Source organism: Brienomyrus brachyistius, unplaced genomic scaffold (assembly GCF_023856365.1).
Source record: "Brienomyrus brachyistius isolate T26 unplaced genomic scaffold, BBRACH_0.4 scaffold117, whole genome shotgun sequence".
Lineage (NCBI taxonomy): Eukaryota > Metazoa > Chordata > Actinopteri > Osteoglossiformes > Mormyridae > Brienomyrus > Brienomyrus brachyistius.
This window is the reverse complement of record NW_026042392.1, coordinates 319755-336580: the sequence shown is the minus strand read 5'-3', so window position 1 is coordinate 336580 and position 16826 is coordinate 319755. Positions and strand designations below refer to the sequence as shown.

Genomic DNA, 16826 nt, shown 5'->3' with positions numbered 1-16826 from the left:
CATCACTTCCTGGTATCTTAACACTTACTACACATTTGTAAACTTCCACCTCTATGTAATAAATCAGTATGTGTGTAACCCTAAAGGCAGTGAAGTGACACTGACTACTTACAGTACGCTAATGAGAAAACTACACTTAAATAACAGCATTGTTTTAAAATAAAACAAAAGCTTTTATAAAATGTACATATCGTGTGGTTACTGTTAGAAGCTGTGATTGCTTGACGAGACACTAGTGATCTCCTTTATGTGACCTACTAAGTCTCCACTCTTCTTCAAGGGCACCAGTTAACGTTTAAAGCTTGACACCCTTTAGTCAACATACTCATCAAAACTGCTGAAAACAGAAGTGTTTTTGCTACCTTTCTCAAAAGGTATAATTTACGTTTCTCTCCTGGGATTCAGAAATTGCAAACTGGTCATAGTGGCCAGTCCCTGAAACATTAAATACTAAATAAAGCTATGCTTAACAACTCGAGCCTTAAGGCTACTTTTTCCCCGCTAAATTAATTTCCTATTTAGAATTAAAAACCAATATGGTACATTTTAGCAGTATCTAAATAGACTGCTGATCTAAAGATCTTTATAAAATGTCAAATTAAAAATAAAATAATTGCTGGCGTAACTGTGGCGAAAGTCAGCTGTCTGGCCAGGCTGGACCAATGATCATACCGGAGAGTGATGAAGGTGGCTGTGGTAAAGGCGATGGATGTGGTTGTAGCGGGTAGGGCTGGGAGTGCCAGGTGAAAGGATGGGGCTACAGGGTGAGCCTGGGGTCCCGGGCCAGTGTTTCACCCCCACCGGGCTAGGCCAGCTAAAAGAAAAAAAAAAAACACACAGGCCATCAACATCGTCACCTGCATCACAAATGAAACTGATAACTTATGAGAGACAATCGAGGAACTTCTACATGCAGAATCGACGCTCTACATGGCTGGGAGGGTACATGTTTGCAGGAGTATTGCGGAGTAAAGTTCACTCACCTCTGCATTTGAGAAGATGTGAAGCTCTGGACTGTGCTTTTCCACTTGTCAACGCAAGGATACTTTTGTGGGTCAAAGTCTACACCTTTGAGAGCTGACAAGACCTCAGTGTCCAGCTTGGTGGGAGACTCACTGGGAGGAAAGGCAAGCTGGATTTACTTAAAAGTGAAACCGGGTGCAGGGATGTCTGGAAATTGAAACTGTTTTTTGTTGTCTTACCCCTCAATGAAAAGACCCTGTCTAACAGGTGGCCTGGCTGTGATGTCTTCCTGTGAGCCATGCAGGGATCTGTATGAAGAGCTGGAGGATTCGGAGCCATCCTTACTTGGCTTACGATTCTGAAGAGCAGTCGTAGGGTCCTCGTCCTCCCCGTCCTCCTCCGCCGTGAAGTACTCCTCAGAGCTGACACTGGATGTGTCCTCGGACTCACCGCCCTCCCGGTCCCCCTCGCAGGTCCTGTCCCAAGGGCTTTCCGAGTCCAGCACAGATGCCTTCTCGAATTCTGCCATGAGGTTGGTGACTGGGGAGGGGAAGCTGCCGGAGGTCCTCATGGTGGCGTATTGTCGAATCTCCTGGGCATCTTCATGCGGGCTGTCCTCATCCAGAAAAGCCCCCACAGAGATGGAGTTGCAAACGCTCCGTGTCTTTCCTAGGACACGAGATGAGATGGCCAGCACATAAACACCAAAGTTGCTGGATAATAGTGTTATCATGGAACTTTAATACACAATGGCTAAAACTGCTTGCCACAGGAATACCTTTAATGCGATCACCGGTCCTGCTCTTCCTGGTCTCCTCTGAATCTGCCTCACTGTAATCCTTCTTGTTCAGATACCCCTCCAGTACCTCCAGGCCATCCTCAGTAGCCAAACTGACAAAGGTGCCCAGAAACTCCCAGTACTCTACCCAAAGGTAGCCCAATTCATGAGCCAGTTCCCTGTTGAAGACCCCCCCAGGCCCCAAGATAACATGTTAGAGGTTCATTGTTTAGTGCTGGTCCATAAACTCTAGGAACAGGTTATGTGAAATAAAGTACACCATCTTTCAGTTCAATGGTTTTATGTATCAGGATATTAAAAAAGAAATCAGGTCCTTACCAGGTTCTAAAATTATTTAAAACTAACCTCAGATGTAAAACACAGATTTCACTGTAACATTATTAAACAAAAATGAAGCCAAAATGGAGAGGCCATGTATGAAAAAGTAAGTACATGATTCAATAGCTTTTAAAACCACCGTTAGCAACAAAAACTTGAAGGAATTGTTTTCTGCACGACTATCAGTCTTTCAGAACATTGTGGATGAATTTTGGCCTACTCAGCTTTATAGCATTGCTTCAGTTCATTGAGCTTTGTGGCCATTCAGCTCTGTTAACGTCACACCACAACATTTCAATCGGGTTGAGGTCTGGACTTTGACTGGCCCATTGCTACACTTTGATTGTCTTTATCAGCCATTCTGTTGTAGATATGCTGGTGAGCTTTGGATCATTGTCCTCTTGCATGACCAAATTTCAGCCAAGCTTTAACTCTCGGGCAGATGGCCTCACATTTGACTTTACAATACTGTGGTATACAGAGGAGTTCATGGTCAACTCAATGACTACAAGGTACCCAGGTCCTGTGGCTGCAAAACCAGCCCGATTGATCAGCCCTCCACCACCGTGTTTCACAGTTGGTATGAGGTGTTTGTGCTGATATGCTGTGTTTGGTTTTCGCCAATATCTCCACTTAGGTCTTGTCTGTCCAAAGGACATTGTTACAGAAGTCTTGTGGATTGCTCCGATGAAACTTTGCAAACCTAAGCTGTGCTGCCATGTTCTTTTTAGAGGGAAGAGGCTTCTTCCTGGCAACCCATCCAAACAAGTCATACTTGTTCAGTCTTCTTCTAATTGTACTGTCGTGAACTTTAACATTTAACATGCTAACTGAGGCCTGTAGAGTCTGAGATGTAGCTCTTGGGCTTTTTTTGCAATTTCTCTGAGCATTGCACGGTCTGCCCTGTCCTGAATGCTTTCCAATCTTTCTCAATGTAGAATGACAGACTTCAAATTACTTGGAAATTGCCTTATAACCCTTCCCAGATTGATGGGCAGCAACAATTGCTTCTCTAAGATCACTGCTGATGTCTTTCCTCTTTGGCATTGTGGTAACACACACCTACATGCTCCAGACCAGTAAACTTCTGTCTTTATAGATGTGGTCACGCTTGCTGACGATCAATTAATCAAGTGCATTTCGTTAGCAGCACCTGCCTGCTACTTACCCTATGAATTTCTATATAGGCAGTAAGGATGACACAGTGTAGGGTTGTATTTACCTCATTTTAAAACCTGCTATGGACCAGATTTTTTTGATTATGTCCTTATACATAAAACCTTAGAACTTTCTTTTTCACATAACTGTACACCCAATGACAGCTCGGAGTTAATTAGGCAAGGATTTTGACAGCGTACTCAAAATAGTCATCAGACGACCATACATGTGTCCTGCAGGTTGTCTTCTGTTAACGGAGACTTTCCTGCACCCATTTGGGGGCAGCGTGTCGCTCAGTGAGCTAAGCCTCTGTGCCCATGATCAGGAGGTCGCCGGTTGGAGCACGGCTTTGGCACGTCTGGGGTTCCGCGAGCTAGGCCCTTAATCCTCAGCTCCCTGGGCGCCACAACAGTTGGCTGCACTTTGCGGTCAGCTTGCTCTCACCAACATAGAGCAAGCTGGGAGAGGCGTAAAGAGAATTTCTATGAAGTCAATTATTATTATTTTCAACCTTCTTTACTCTCCACACACCTGCCAACTCGTTCAGCACCACGGTTGGGGTCAGATTTGAGAATGTCGTGGAAATACGAGGCCCGAGCTCTGGGGGGATTTTTCCATGTCTTGCGAAACTCCTCAGCCTGCGATAAAAAAAATTAAACCATTCATAAACTACAGAAACATCTACATCTACTTCAGTGTACTGCATTCTACATGCATCTGGACATTTACAACAATTCCTGTACCAACAAATCAAATATATTTTGTAATGAAACAGGAAACCTATAGACACAAAATGAATGATGCTACCTTAGCCTGGCTAAGTGGACCAGCAGCAGCCCTAACTGTCATGACAGGATCTTTGGGATTTCCTTGTAGTTCAGAACCCAGCCAATGAGGAACTGGATCCAGGTGCTCAGGTGACCAGGGAGCTCCAATCACAGGCTGGGAGGAATTGTCTGTGGCCCTCAGTAAGGGTACATAGTACTGATCTGATTTGAGAAAAGATGTCCGGATGAGGAACTATGTCAAATACCTCTGTCAGTATGAATGACCCTGGATATTTACCTTCCAGGTATTCTTTAATCTTTTTTTTTATATCCTGGGTTTTATTTTTCCTTTCACAAATGACCTGTGAAAAAAAGAAGATGGTGAGAACTGAATACTAGGGATTGCCTGATCAAGTTTTTTTGCCGCAATACCAACGAGAGTCATTTAATATGTAGTACCTGCTGACAGAGTCTCAAGCAAACACCTATATTTTCCTAGATTCAAGTACATTAAAGTTGTTAAAATCAATTAACATATATATTATTCACAATTGAATAACTCTGTAGTGCGCTAAGGGTTTTTTCTTCAAAATAACAAGGTAAACAAACTAAAAGATATAAATAGTTCCCTCAATACCAATTAGTGCAGCATTGCAGCAGTAAAGCTAGAAAACTCAAAATGAGCAATATAATCAAAATTCCACTGAACATAAATATTCACACTCACAACAAATAAGAATCACAATTCACAAAGGATCAGGCTAAGGCTTGTACTCAATACAGCCGATACTGATCAATTTAAAAATGCAGAGATTGGCTCCCAATCCGATACTTGAGTTTGGATTAGGACATCCTTACTGAATACAATAAACACTGGAGGCTAAGCCCTGTAAAGTATTCAGGCCCACTTACACTGAAGGGTTTCTGGTTGTACTTGTTTTTGCAGTTTTTGTCAGTATCTGGATGTGAGCACAGTACATTCACCACCTCAGGACACCCAAACTTGCAGGCGAAGTGAAGTGGAGTTTCAAAAGCCTGAAGAAGTAGGAGACATACCAGAATGACACTTCAGCATCACAATAACTGCTCTGCTGGAGGTATCAAGGTACAGGTGGGTACTGGCTACTTTATCAGGGATGTTGAGGTACCAGTAAGTATCTACTGGTTTGTCATGGGTGTTGAGATACAGATAAGTGTTTACTACTTTGTCAAAAATGTTGAGAGACAGATGAGTACTCATGGCTTTGTCAGGAGCACTGAGGTATCAGTGAGTACTCATAGTCAGGAGTGCTGAGGTTTTAGTGAGTACTCACTGCTTCGTCAGGCGTGTTGTGGTTTTAGTGAGTACTCACTGCTTTGTGAAGCTTCTTGAGGTGTAAGTGAGTACTGACTGCTTTGTCAGGAGTAATGAGGTATTACCGAGTACTCACTGCTTTATCAGGAGTATTGAGATATTACTGAGTACTCACTGCTTTATCAGGAGTATTGAGGTATTACTGAGTATTCACTGCTTTATCAGGAGTATTGAGGTATTACAGAGTACTCACTGCTTTATCAGGAGTATTGAGGTATTACTGAGAACTCACTGCTTTATCAGGAGTGTTGAGGTATTACTGAGTACTCACTGCTTTATCAGGAGTGTTGAGGTATGCTTTATCAGGCGTGTTGATGTATTACTGAGTACTCACTGCTTTATCAGCAGTGTTGAGGTATTACTGAGTACTCACTGCTTTATCAGGAGTGTTGAGGTACAGGTCTACAATATAGTGGATCCGGTTCTTCAACATGTCTTCCTTGTCGTCAGGGTACATGTGACGCATGAATTCTGGGTTCTCCAGGGTGTCCAGGAGAAGCTGTGCGATACCAGGCTGGTTTTCCTTGGCAGCCACATGCATGATGTTGTACCGGCAGCCCTCCTGCAAAATCCAAGTGGTTACTGGTAACATAGCCCTTTATTAAGAAAAATTCTGTGCATCATAACTGGTAGTCCTGTATATGTTGCCATGGAGACTGTATCCTTCTCTACCTGCACTATAGTGGGATTGTCTCCTGAACCAATAAGGTAGCGAGGATTGCTCCACACTAATTCGCTGAAGGCCGCCCGGTCCCCATTCTCAACAGCTTTCCTAAGCTTGCCAGTCAGGTCCTGTGTGCGTGGGGTCTTGTAGTTGTTTGCCCGCTCCCCATTTAGGTGCTCCATCTCTGGATTGGGCGGCTCGTCTGACGGGACAGAGATGTCACACGGGGATCCCCAAACCCATGCTTCACTTCATAGCACCAGAGCTTCAAATGTCATGCCGCTCAAATATTTACACCCCTGAATCAAGGTTATTAGATAACAATACGCAAAAGATAAATTCAGCTTACAAGCAGAGCACCCTGTTAAGTTTAATTACTGGTTTAAAAGAACTTATCTTTCAAATAATTCTTTTGAAAATGTCAGCCGATTCAAGGAGAAACGTAGAAGAGGATAAAGGAAAATCCCAACACGTCCAGGTCGCTGACCTGGCTTCCTTGGTGACAGGTCTGGTGTTGTCTTGCACGGTGAAGAAGGGCTCTCATTGGTGCCTCTGGCAAACTTTTCAGCAGCCTCTCGGCTGGAGAAGATTTTGAATCGGGCTCCCTTCATCTTCTTCACAGCCTTCATTGCATCTTTATTATTGTCATAAACGTGGACTGTCTCTGTGGGGGGGTGCAAGTAGATGGTATCACCCAAATAGATGGTATCACCCAAATCAGGCTCCTAAACTCTTTCTACTCTTTAAGTATCACTCAGGGTACACAGACTGCCTGAGATGTTTAACCCAAACGCCACTAAATTAGTATGGTATTGTTCTGAATGATCTCACTTTTACCTCATATATGTGGAAACAAATGAGGAAGCCATTTTCCTTTCAGACATAATGTAATTCTGGGATCTGAAATACCACTTCACAGTGGAACAGCAACGGGACTCACCATCGTCAAGAAATCCGTCAAGCACGGAGGGACACACCCCATAAAACAGCGAAGGAGTTTCTTGCCTATCCTCCTGGGGGGTGAATCCATCGTCTGGGTTGACACAGCTGGTCGTTATGTCTAGTCTGGCCAAAGACGGCTCCTCGGGGGGGTTCAGCCCCAGGCTGTAGCCAAAGTCACTCTCATCGCAGATGTTTGATGGGGAGGCGTCTGTGTTGCTCATCAGCTCTGAAGCTTCTCCATCACTTCTCTGGCTCTCCAGGATAGCATTGGCTAGCTTTTTCTCAAAGAGGGCTCTGGTGGTAGCCGTGATGGGGCCACACTTGATGCCCGCGTTGATGATTTCCATGCGGAGCTCATCCCCGCCCAGGGTCCGGAGCCGGCTCAAGACTGCCTCCATGAGCTTTGTACCTGGAGGGCGGGTTATATAGTTACACTCAATGCTTTGTTCCTATGAAAGAAAACTTTGGAAAAAGATTTTTTTATTAAATATTCATAAGCCTTCTGACTGAAGCTTAAAAGCAGAGTTTCCAACTTTTGTCAGCTGGATGCAGTGAGATTTTCAATTTCAGACAAGTCTGCACACACATGCACATACGTTGACATGTATATACGAGTTTTATTACCATGTAAATAGTTTGTAGTGTTTGCAGACTCCCCCAACGCTTTTGATGTAGCTAATTTTAGATTTATAATGGAATGATATAAATTTGCTGTAATATTTCTGCGTGAGCTTGGGAGTCTGAAAGCATGCGTGTCACGCCAGATGCGTGAGAGTCAGCAACCCCTTAAAAATTAAAGCAACATAAGAACATACATCTGAATGTACTCCACTTATATTTAGAGCTTAATGAGCATTTTCCATTACCAGAAAACAGTTTAGAACTGTTTGTCTAAGACTGACGAGGTAGGTACGGACACTTAAATGACAAAATAACGAAGAAGCCTGCCTAAACCTATTAACATACAATTGTATTCACAATTAACGACAAAGTACACCTGTCCCAGAAAATGTAAGTGTACGAATGAATACCTACTTTCCTTACTAGGAGATCGTATCAGTCGGGTGTTTATTAAATCAGTTAAGCTCCCTTATTTGACGCATGTCATCGCTATCGGTCCAGACCCTAACTTAGTTGCATTCTTCGGATCCCCCTGGCGCATCCTATTTCTGATAACCGTCAACACTTGCGTTTTAACACCACCCGAAACATTCTCTTTTCCAAAGGAGCGATGACAAACAGCAGAACTGTCGGTGGTTGATTTACGATTTTTTTCCTAAAAACTATAAAGGTCCACACAGCCACACAGGACCCTGAAAAGAATACGCAATAGGAAATCAGACAACATGCGCATGCGCGGTGAGGAGGGGCGGTTCCTTCTCTTAGGAAAGGTATTTGACACGTGGGTGGGGTTGCCAGGTCTCAGCGTGGTTATGCAGCCGTACTGCACTTCGTAACAGTTACCGTCACTTCGTTTTAGTAATATTTATATATATTCGAAATGCCTCGGTAATGGGTGACAATGGACCTTCCCGTAGGCAGGAATCTTGATCATTGTGATCACTTACGTTATACATATATATGATATTGCATTTACAAGCAAATTTGCCGTCATTTTATACGTGCATAGCATAACTGTGAATCACTGAAAGACGGTTACATGGTAAATCCCTATCCTGGCAACGAAACGCGGTGTTTATGGTTAGGGATCACAGAATTTTTTTTAAAAAAACGACCTTACAAAAACACAAGAAAAAGAAAAACTAATTACAATACTCATTTAATCCCATTATGCTTGTAATTATAACATAAGAAAAACGTAACGTCAGTTGAGTGTCACTTTAAATGATCATAATTAACATATATTAAGTATATCTTATGGTGGACAGGTTCGAGTTGTCATAGGGATTATTTTAATACGTCCGTTGTACAGCTAACGTATAACTAAACCATAACTCTGTTCCTTATCCAACTACAACAGATGGGAAAAAAATGAAACCATATATCAGAACGGTTTTAAATGTCATACGGATATTGTACGGTTATTGGTCGGTTTGGCTAATCGCTAGTTTTACCTCGCTATTTGGTTTTTGGACGACTTTTTGGTATAAGTTCGACGTTATGCGGATCGTTTATGAAAATGTGTACGTCGAAGCGATTTACCAGAGCGTCAGTCTTTCACATGTCCACCTCCTTCTTCTTCAGCTCTACAGATTTTTCCCGGAACTCCGTCTTTGCACCGATGTGGAAACATCGCCCCCCACCGGGAGCTACGACGACATGCTTCCAACTCCTAAAAACCGTCCCATGCAAATACAATTCAGCACAAACTCCAACTGAAATACAGGAACTGGCTCTATTGTGGATAGTAAACCTCGTTCTATATCTTTTCCAAACTTATTGGGTTGGTGAGGGCAATGTGCAGCTAAACATTTGTGCCTGTGATCGGAAGGTCAATAGTTCTAGCATGACCTCGGCAAGTGTGTGGATCCTTGAGCAAGGCCCTTAACATCCAGCCCCCCCGAGCACCCTTTGTAGTCAGCTTACTGTCACATATAGAGAGCAAGATGGGGGAGGTGAAAAAAGAGCTTCCCCAAGGGGATCAATTATCATCATCATCATTCCCAGAGGAATCTTACTTTTAAGAGCTGAATAGCTGAAATAAAAACATTCAGGAAGAATGTGGAAGAATGTGTTAGACATATGTAGTAATGTTATAACCAACTAAAGTAGTTTAAAATGTTCTATCATTATGCACATCCACTGAATATTCCCCACTATTAGTGAAGGGACAAGACTTCTTGGTGGATTTAAAAAGCATGAAGTTGCTACATTTCAACACAAATAAAGGCTTAGACATTGAACACCTATTAGATTTCCTATTAGAAGTCAGGAAAGTAGTAGGGACATAAGGAACAGACCCACGTATCTCATACAGGCTAAACCTACAGTTTTGGATGAATGCTACAGAATAGTTATCAACCACACTGGGTGCTGCTGTACAAAGAGGCACCGCATAACATTGGTCAAAGACCAGAAGGCTGTAGGCTCACATCCCACGGGGGACAGCACTACTCACTCACAAAACTTAACCTGCTCTTACAAATGACCCAAAGGTTTCCTTTGGACTGGAGATGCAGATTCAGATGGTCCAGTCTGCTCTGTGTTTTGTGAAGACTAGACTCCCAGAAAATGTGGGCAACGGCATTTCGAAAATATATTATCTGCGATCAAAGCTGTTGCTTAATTCCATGCATAACAGCACAGGTAAAATTACATTACGCACCCTCTTACACGTAAATACATTTCCATAAAAATATATACAGCCACTCATACAGGGGTTAAACAGTTGTGTTAAGTATCACGACTAACATTTAATGATAGCAGATATTAAATAATAATTACGTACAGTGCAGTCAGTACAGAATAATGTTTGGATTATAGACAATATTAACAAAATCAGTAACTCTTTCGGACACTTAACTGTAACATTTCCAGACACTTCCTTGCAGTCTCAACACAGAGCAACCAAATTACCACCCACAGGCTCAACAAAGCAGGTGTTAAATCAAACTTTTATTTCATTATTACCATCATATTTTTTTGCCTTGTAAATTTCTTTTTTTGTTTGCACATCTAAAACTCGTATACAGGAGTCTAAGCAAAACACCACATAACCACAAGGTTGACACAGAGTCTACTGCCACCTGCCAGTGTCTCCCCTTGCCGTTGGTTTCTCCGGGAGTGTTCATTTTTGTACAGCTCCCATGGTGGAGGAGTCCAACTTGTGCTTCCGTCTTCCAGCCGTAAGTGGAGCACGCCCCTCCCCCATGTTCACCTATCAGGACGTTATGGTGCTGGCTTTGCATAGATGGAAGGTCACAATGTACGGCAGCCCCGCCCCCACCTAGTCTTCCAATGAGTTTAGAGCTGTCTGTTCCTCTGGTAACCATGGTAACCTATCCAATGGTTGCAATTGGTGTTCATCTAGAAATAATTAAAAAGCCCAATCAACTGGATTTGTATCCTATCCACAACATATACACATTTCCTTTGTCTTTTTTTTTTTTTACAGAAACTAAATAAGATACTTTAACATTGATTTGTCTGCATATCTAAATTAGGCAAAAAAGAAGGACAGAATTTTAAATTTGTCAGAGTAATTTCCATGTACCAAACACTGTAAAATAAAAATAAAAAGCACTGTCAGCGAGACAGTGTCTCCCTCGGATAAATAATGAAAGATCTTATATTAAAGACGCAAATAAAATACAGCTGAAGTGAATTCTGCAAAAAAGTACAAATTCATATAAATGACTGTACACTGAGGATAAGAAATGTACATTATTCAGTATTCAGAAATTCACTTTGCATGTGAAAGGTAGAAAAAAAAAGTTTGAGAAGATTGATATATTACTATCAAGTTTTAGTCATGTATAGAAGGTATTCTGTGATGAGTCTCTCTCGCTGAGGCCGACAGCCACTGTTTGTCGGCCGTGTGACACGATGCGTTCGCCAGTGAGCCCGGCACGCCTGTGACACGCGTGCAGCACTCTGTCACTGAAACACCGTTAAGGAGCGTCCCTATTCGGTGGCCGGCCACAGCTACCGTGCCTCCACCTCCTTGTGGCTGCGGGAGGGGGAATAATCGCGAGGGTCTGGGACAGTTCTCCGGGGGGAGGTGGGCCGGCCACTCCCAGCAGGGACCAGGGGCGGTGGGGCCCCCAGTGTGGCGGTGGGCGGCGTCCGGTTGAGGAGCCCGCTGTGAGGGGCGGATGGACTCAGCCTGGGGTAGTGCAGGCCCCCCAGCGCCGACATGAAGGGCGGCATGTGGGGCAGGTGGCCCTCCATCGGTGACTGGTGCAGCTGGTGCAGTCGGACCCGGTCCAGCTCCTCCCGCAGCCGCAGACGGTCCCGCTCATGTTCCCGCCGGGCCTCCAGCAGCTGCTGCTCGTGGTGCGAGTAATCGTGTGGCTCACGGTCCCGGAACGGTCTCTCCGAGTCGTACAGGCCCGGGAAGCGCTGGCCCGGCAGCTCCAGGCGCCGCTGCAGGTCCAGGCCGTGGTAAGCCTCTCGCAGGGGGCTCCCCCAGGCGAAGGCTGGGTGGGCTAGGCGTTCGCGGCTGGCGGGCAGTGGGCTCACCCCCAGGAAGTGGGGCATGCGGGCACGGTCCAAGCTGCTGAGGCTGCCCATGGTGTGCATGGGGCCTAGAGGGAGGGGCAGCGAGTGTGGCAGGTGGGCACCGTGGAGGGAGCTGGGTACGGAGGGGTCACTGCAGCGGGGCGAGGCCTGGGAGTGCCGGGGGAGGTGGTGAGCGGGGAGAGGCCGGGGGGCCGAGTCCGAGCTGCCTGTTGGCACTTCCTGCTCGTCTTTGCGCTCTTCCTTGATCTTCAGCTCATGCTTGGCATAGTGCAGCACATCCCCGGGGGGTGGGTCTTTGGGTGGCGCGTGCGACTCCGGGAGGACAGGCTTGGTGCCGGGCGAAGGCCGGCGTTCCTGGCTCTCCTTCACCTTGACGTCCAGATCCCTCTGGCGCTCCAGAGGCTCCCTGTCAGCCTCGCGATGCCGCTCCACACCGCCGCCCTGGTGGCGGCCCATGTCGCTGGCGCTGCTGCTGCGGATCAGACTGCTGATCTGGTAGCTCGCAGGGGTGGAGGCAGGGGACGAGCGGTTGGAGTGACGGGAGTCCCTGAGGAATGACAGAGAGGAGGGAGAATTTATTAAATCATATATGCAGCTAATTTGGGGGCAGAGAATAGAAGGTAAAATGAATAAAAAAGAGAGAAAATCAGAAGTCCGAACACCTTAGTGAAAAACAAATACTTATGTACAAAATATAAATTATGTACATCTTCAGAGGGAGGGAAAAAAACTGCAGTTCTTCATTTCCCTGTTAGGGGGCAGCACTTACCTCTCTCGCTCCCGTTCCTCCTTGGCGATGGACGACTCCCTTTTCTCTGAGTCCTTCTCTGAGCGGCTCCGCTCTGGCTCGGGCTTGGGCCACTGTGGGGGTGTGGGGAAAGACGAGGGGGTCCGGTGCAGCCGGTTCCAGGGGTCGTGGTGAGGGCTGCCAAAAGCCGGCAGTCCGTGGCCCTCCTTGTGTCCGAAGACGCCAGCAGAGGCTTTGGAGGAGGAGAACAGCACGCTGTCAACAGGAAGCCTTCAGCAATGCCAGCTCTGATATTACGAGCTGGCTGACTGGGCATTAGGTTAAGTACCGATTTATTTTCACAGGATTGTGCAAGGCTTATATGCATTCTCAATCACAACCAGATGGGGGCACACAGTTCACACCAGTTAGGGAATTGTCGCTGAGCACTGCATACAACTACATAACGAACCTTCATCCCTCGATGGTGAAGAGACTAAATCCCAGCCTCGGTCATTAATAAGAACTGACGTGTTGAGAGAGTCATAGCCAATGAATGCAGAAGTTGACCCAGTGAAGCCAGATTTGGGGTATTAATGGGAATGAGCTTAGAGTCTAGTTTGATCTGATCGCTTTTAATTGGGTCTCTAAGACTGCTGAGGACCTGCCCACCTCCGCAGCCTCACCTGGAGGAAGCGGTACCTGCCTACCTGGGGCAGGACGGGGGCTGGAGCTTACCCAGGGAGGGGCTGCCCAGTCCTCCGAACGCGTTGGCTGAAAGGTTGCCGAGGCCACCAAAGGTACCAGAGCGACTGAGAGGATCTGCAAAATGCCAGATAGGGGGGTTAGCTATGAAAGCCCCCCCCCCAACCTCAGCCATCCTACGGGAGAGTCGCTTCTTGGCTTTTCGATTTACGAGAAGCTCTTCCCTCCAGGTCCTAATCAGCAGCTGGATCACCGACCGACTGACGTCACTTCAATGAAGCTGTACCCTAAAGTCCAGAGTCCACTGCTGACCTGGAAAAGTTTCGATCGCTATTTCTGGTTTTTGGATGATTTACTTAAATGCTCTTTGTAGCTACAAGGTCCTGCAGGTGCTCGGAAACGTCCTCGGTCCTAATATGCCAGCAGAGTTGTATTCACTGGACCCACACGTCAAATCAGGAGGCTGCATACATGCTGAAGTGTGTTTTTCCGGGAGCCAAAGCTGAGGTTCAAGGCTGTCGGTGTTGAGCATTTAGTGACAGATATAAACCTCGATTAACCGACGGATTCCCAGCTAGGGAGGGAGATGCGGCAAGCGTCTCAAAGCAGACATGGCGTGCTAGCCGGCCACCATGACAACGAGAGAATGGCAACAAGCCAAAGCATCCCTTCCCGAACCGGGTCACTACATTCAGCGGGAGTGTCTCACCTGCCAGGGCACTGGTGGGAAGGAAGTGGCTGTGGTGGGGGGAGGGGCCATACGGGGACGCCGCAGGATGGCCGGAACCTGTAGGGGGCAGAGCAACAGCTCAGGTCACCTGCACAGCAGCCCACTCTGACTTGACACATACTACACCATTAGGTAGTGGTAGATGGTTGGGTGGGTGGTCTTGGTTTGATATCAAAGGATGCTTTGGTTTCTAACTCACTGCACATCATAGCTGTTCTATGGATTTCCCTCCTGAAAGACCACATTGCTGGTCTTTATTTGCAAATAAATCTTCAATCATTAAATTTTTTGTTAAATTAACGCCAATACTGGTTTCGTTTCCATGGTGAAACTTGCGGCCTGCGTCCGGGGCAGTGTCTATCGGGACGTTTAAATACATTAACGCCTAGCAGGGCGAGGCTGTGACCCTTGTTCTTAAGCTGAATTGTTCCTGTTAGATTCAAAAATAAAATTACAAGCTGCATTAAACGATTCTGTTGACTAGGCAACAAAAACAAACGGCAACAAATAACAGTTTAGGCGATGACCAGAATGCACGCCTGGATACGTCTAATGCCTTTGCAGACACTGGGTCAGTAATAACAGCATCATCCTTAGTCAGTACAGGCAAATGCAGGGAGAAAAGGACCTACTGTGTCTAGGCCCCTGACCTGAGGAGGAAAAGAGAGGTCTGGCCAGCTCGTGGGGGTAAGCCAGCCCCGGGAAGACTGCGGCGGGGCCTGGCGAGCGGCTCAGCAGGTCCAGCTTCCCGCTCAGGTCCAATTTGTGGGGCTCCAGCTGCATCTGCTGGTAACACAAAGGGGGCACAGAGTAAACCAGGGAGGAAGGCGGGGGGCGCCGCGTGTCGTGGCAACCTCTGCAAGCCCCGCCCATCAGTGCCCCCCCGACTCACCTTCATTTTCTGCTGATGCTGGTGAATCTTCCACGCAATCTGCACATGGAGCGCACACCACTTCCCCGGCTTCTGGAGGAGGCAAAGAGGACAGATATGACGGAAGTCAGTGCTATCTGCAGAACGGGAATTTTCATTTTACAGGGCAGTTCCGGAAAACTCATTAATATTCATGAGAAGTGCTACCCGATTGACCAGCGAATGCCTCAGAGTTCACCGACCAATCAGGAAGCTTTTCTCATGAAAATCAGCTCAAGGAGTCCAATGCGTGTCTCCATTGGCTGGGGAACATGGAAGGCGGTCCACAGATGATGAGAAAATGGAGTCGTCCTTACCCTGACCAACGTCCTGAAGGGGTCTGACACCTGTGGTGAGACAGAAAGAACCGTCATGAGTTTTGGATGATGACAGGAATTAAAGACAGAGTGTCAGAGTGAACGTCACCCTGCAGGACGAGCGCGAAAGCTGGGTGCTGGGAGCCTCACCCGGGGGTCCTTCTGCAGCAGTGTGTGCGGAGCTGCCCCAGGCCGCACGCCAATGTCCTGCCGCACACACAGAAACGCACACGCGCGTCAAGAATTTGGTGTGTATATCATGAGCACGAAATGTCCAAAAAAATAAGAAAATGATATATATATAAAATGCCTGACTGTCTGACTATTAAAAAGGTTAGGGATAATTAGCAGTTTGCCGGGATCATAAGAAAAGCAGTAGTACGCACACACCACTTCCCAGCCTCCCCCGCCACCATACTGACTGTCCAGGTGGTCCCGGTTCCACACGTCAGAGAGGCTCACCTTGGGTTGAAAGGCCCCCTGCAGTTGGCTGAAGGGTCCAGCATGGGGCAGCAGAGGGCCAAGGCCTGGCATCCCTGGGGGGCAGGTGGGGAAATACTGGGGGCAGAAAGGAGCTGTCAGACCTTCCCTGGCAGGCTGCTGACTTCCTGCACCAGCAAACACGTCATTCACGCTGTCAAACGCAGCCCCCTGTAGGAGTCTGTGAACCTATGCTGGCGCTCATTAAACAGTCCCCCCATCCCCTTCCCCCCCCCCCCTGCCTCAGCGCAACAACCAACAAGGGGAGAACCCAGACAGCTCCTCTCATCGCAGCATCAGGTACTAAAGTGGCCATCTGTCTCAGAGGGGGGATCCCGGCATGACACCCCAAGGGGACTCACGCTGTGCCTCAGGAAAGGGCTGTCCAGCTTCGGAGCATACTTTTCAAACTGGAAGACAGAAGACGGGGAAGAACTGCGTCAGCGAAGACGGCATCCCGGAGCCTGGATAACGAGCAGACATTCTGAACGAGCGCCGAGCTGATTGCGGACATGGTCAGGCTTCGCCGATCGACCTGCCGCCGACACCCACGCCCAGACGAGCATGCTGCCAGACATGGGGCTGCGGGGCTCTCAGAAAGCCAAGACGACAAGAATCCAGGCTTTGAAAAGCACTCATCAGAATAGACTCGCTATCGCCCCCTTATGGAAGGGATTATGGCGTATGTTGTAATACCATGCAAATGCTATGTTCCTGTTTCAGGAGTCCGATCTAAGCCTGGCTTATGCCTTACCTGGGGGCAGTGTCACAGTCACACACCACACCCATTAAAGCCCACTTTTCTGCTATGTTCTCCAGCTCCCGTTAAATAATCAAAACAACGAACTTT

General features: G+C 46.8%; 2 protein-coding genes across 4 annotated transcripts in view; both read right to left on the bottom strand.

Annotated features, from left to right (window-relative positions):
• Positions 1-126: 126 nt before the first annotated feature.
• LOC125727755 (ankyrin repeat and LEM domain-containing protein 2-like) lies at positions 127-9263 on the bottom strand. 3 transcript variants are annotated; one of them, XM_049004659.1, is made up of 13 exons: positions 9129-9263; positions 6964-7374; positions 6511-6687; positions 6032-6225; positions 5733-5921; positions 4918-5040; positions 4304-4367; positions 4046-4227; positions 3770-3876; positions 1742-1920; positions 1203-1632; positions 984-1115; positions 127-814 (listed from the first exon to the last, which is right to left on the bottom strand). In XM_049004659.1, exons 2-13 carry the CDS (start codon positions 7361-7363, stop codon positions 667-669), a joined length of 2325 nt encoding a protein of 774 aa, XP_048860616.1. In that variant the 5' UTR covers positions 7364-7374; positions 9129-9263; the 3' UTR covers positions 127-666. The 3 variants fall into 3 exon arrangements, with proteins under 3 accessions (XP_048860616.1, XP_048860618.1, XP_048860617.1); XM_049004661.1 differs by lacking the exon at positions 9129-9263 and adding an exon at positions 9041-9124; XM_049004660.1 differs by lacking the exon at positions 9129-9263 and adding an exon at positions 8001-8324.
• A 1718-nt stretch (positions 9264-10981) lies between these two features.
• Positions 10982-16826, bottom strand: part of LOC125727754 (autism susceptibility gene 2 protein-like) — a 77858-nt gene continuing 72013 nt past the window's right edge. The window contains 10 exon segments of the mRNA XM_049004658.1: positions 10982-12654; positions 12877-13087; positions 13573-13656; positions 14249-14326; positions 14920-15055; positions 15162-15233; positions 15497-15526; positions 15647-15703; positions 15959-16054; positions 16339-16386. Coding sequence (XP_048860615.1) covers positions 11571-12654; positions 12877-13087; positions 13573-13656; positions 14249-14326; positions 14920-15055; positions 15162-15233; positions 15497-15526; positions 15647-15703; positions 15959-16054; positions 16339-16386 — 1896 coding nt within the window. The 3' untranslated portion in view covers positions 10982-11570.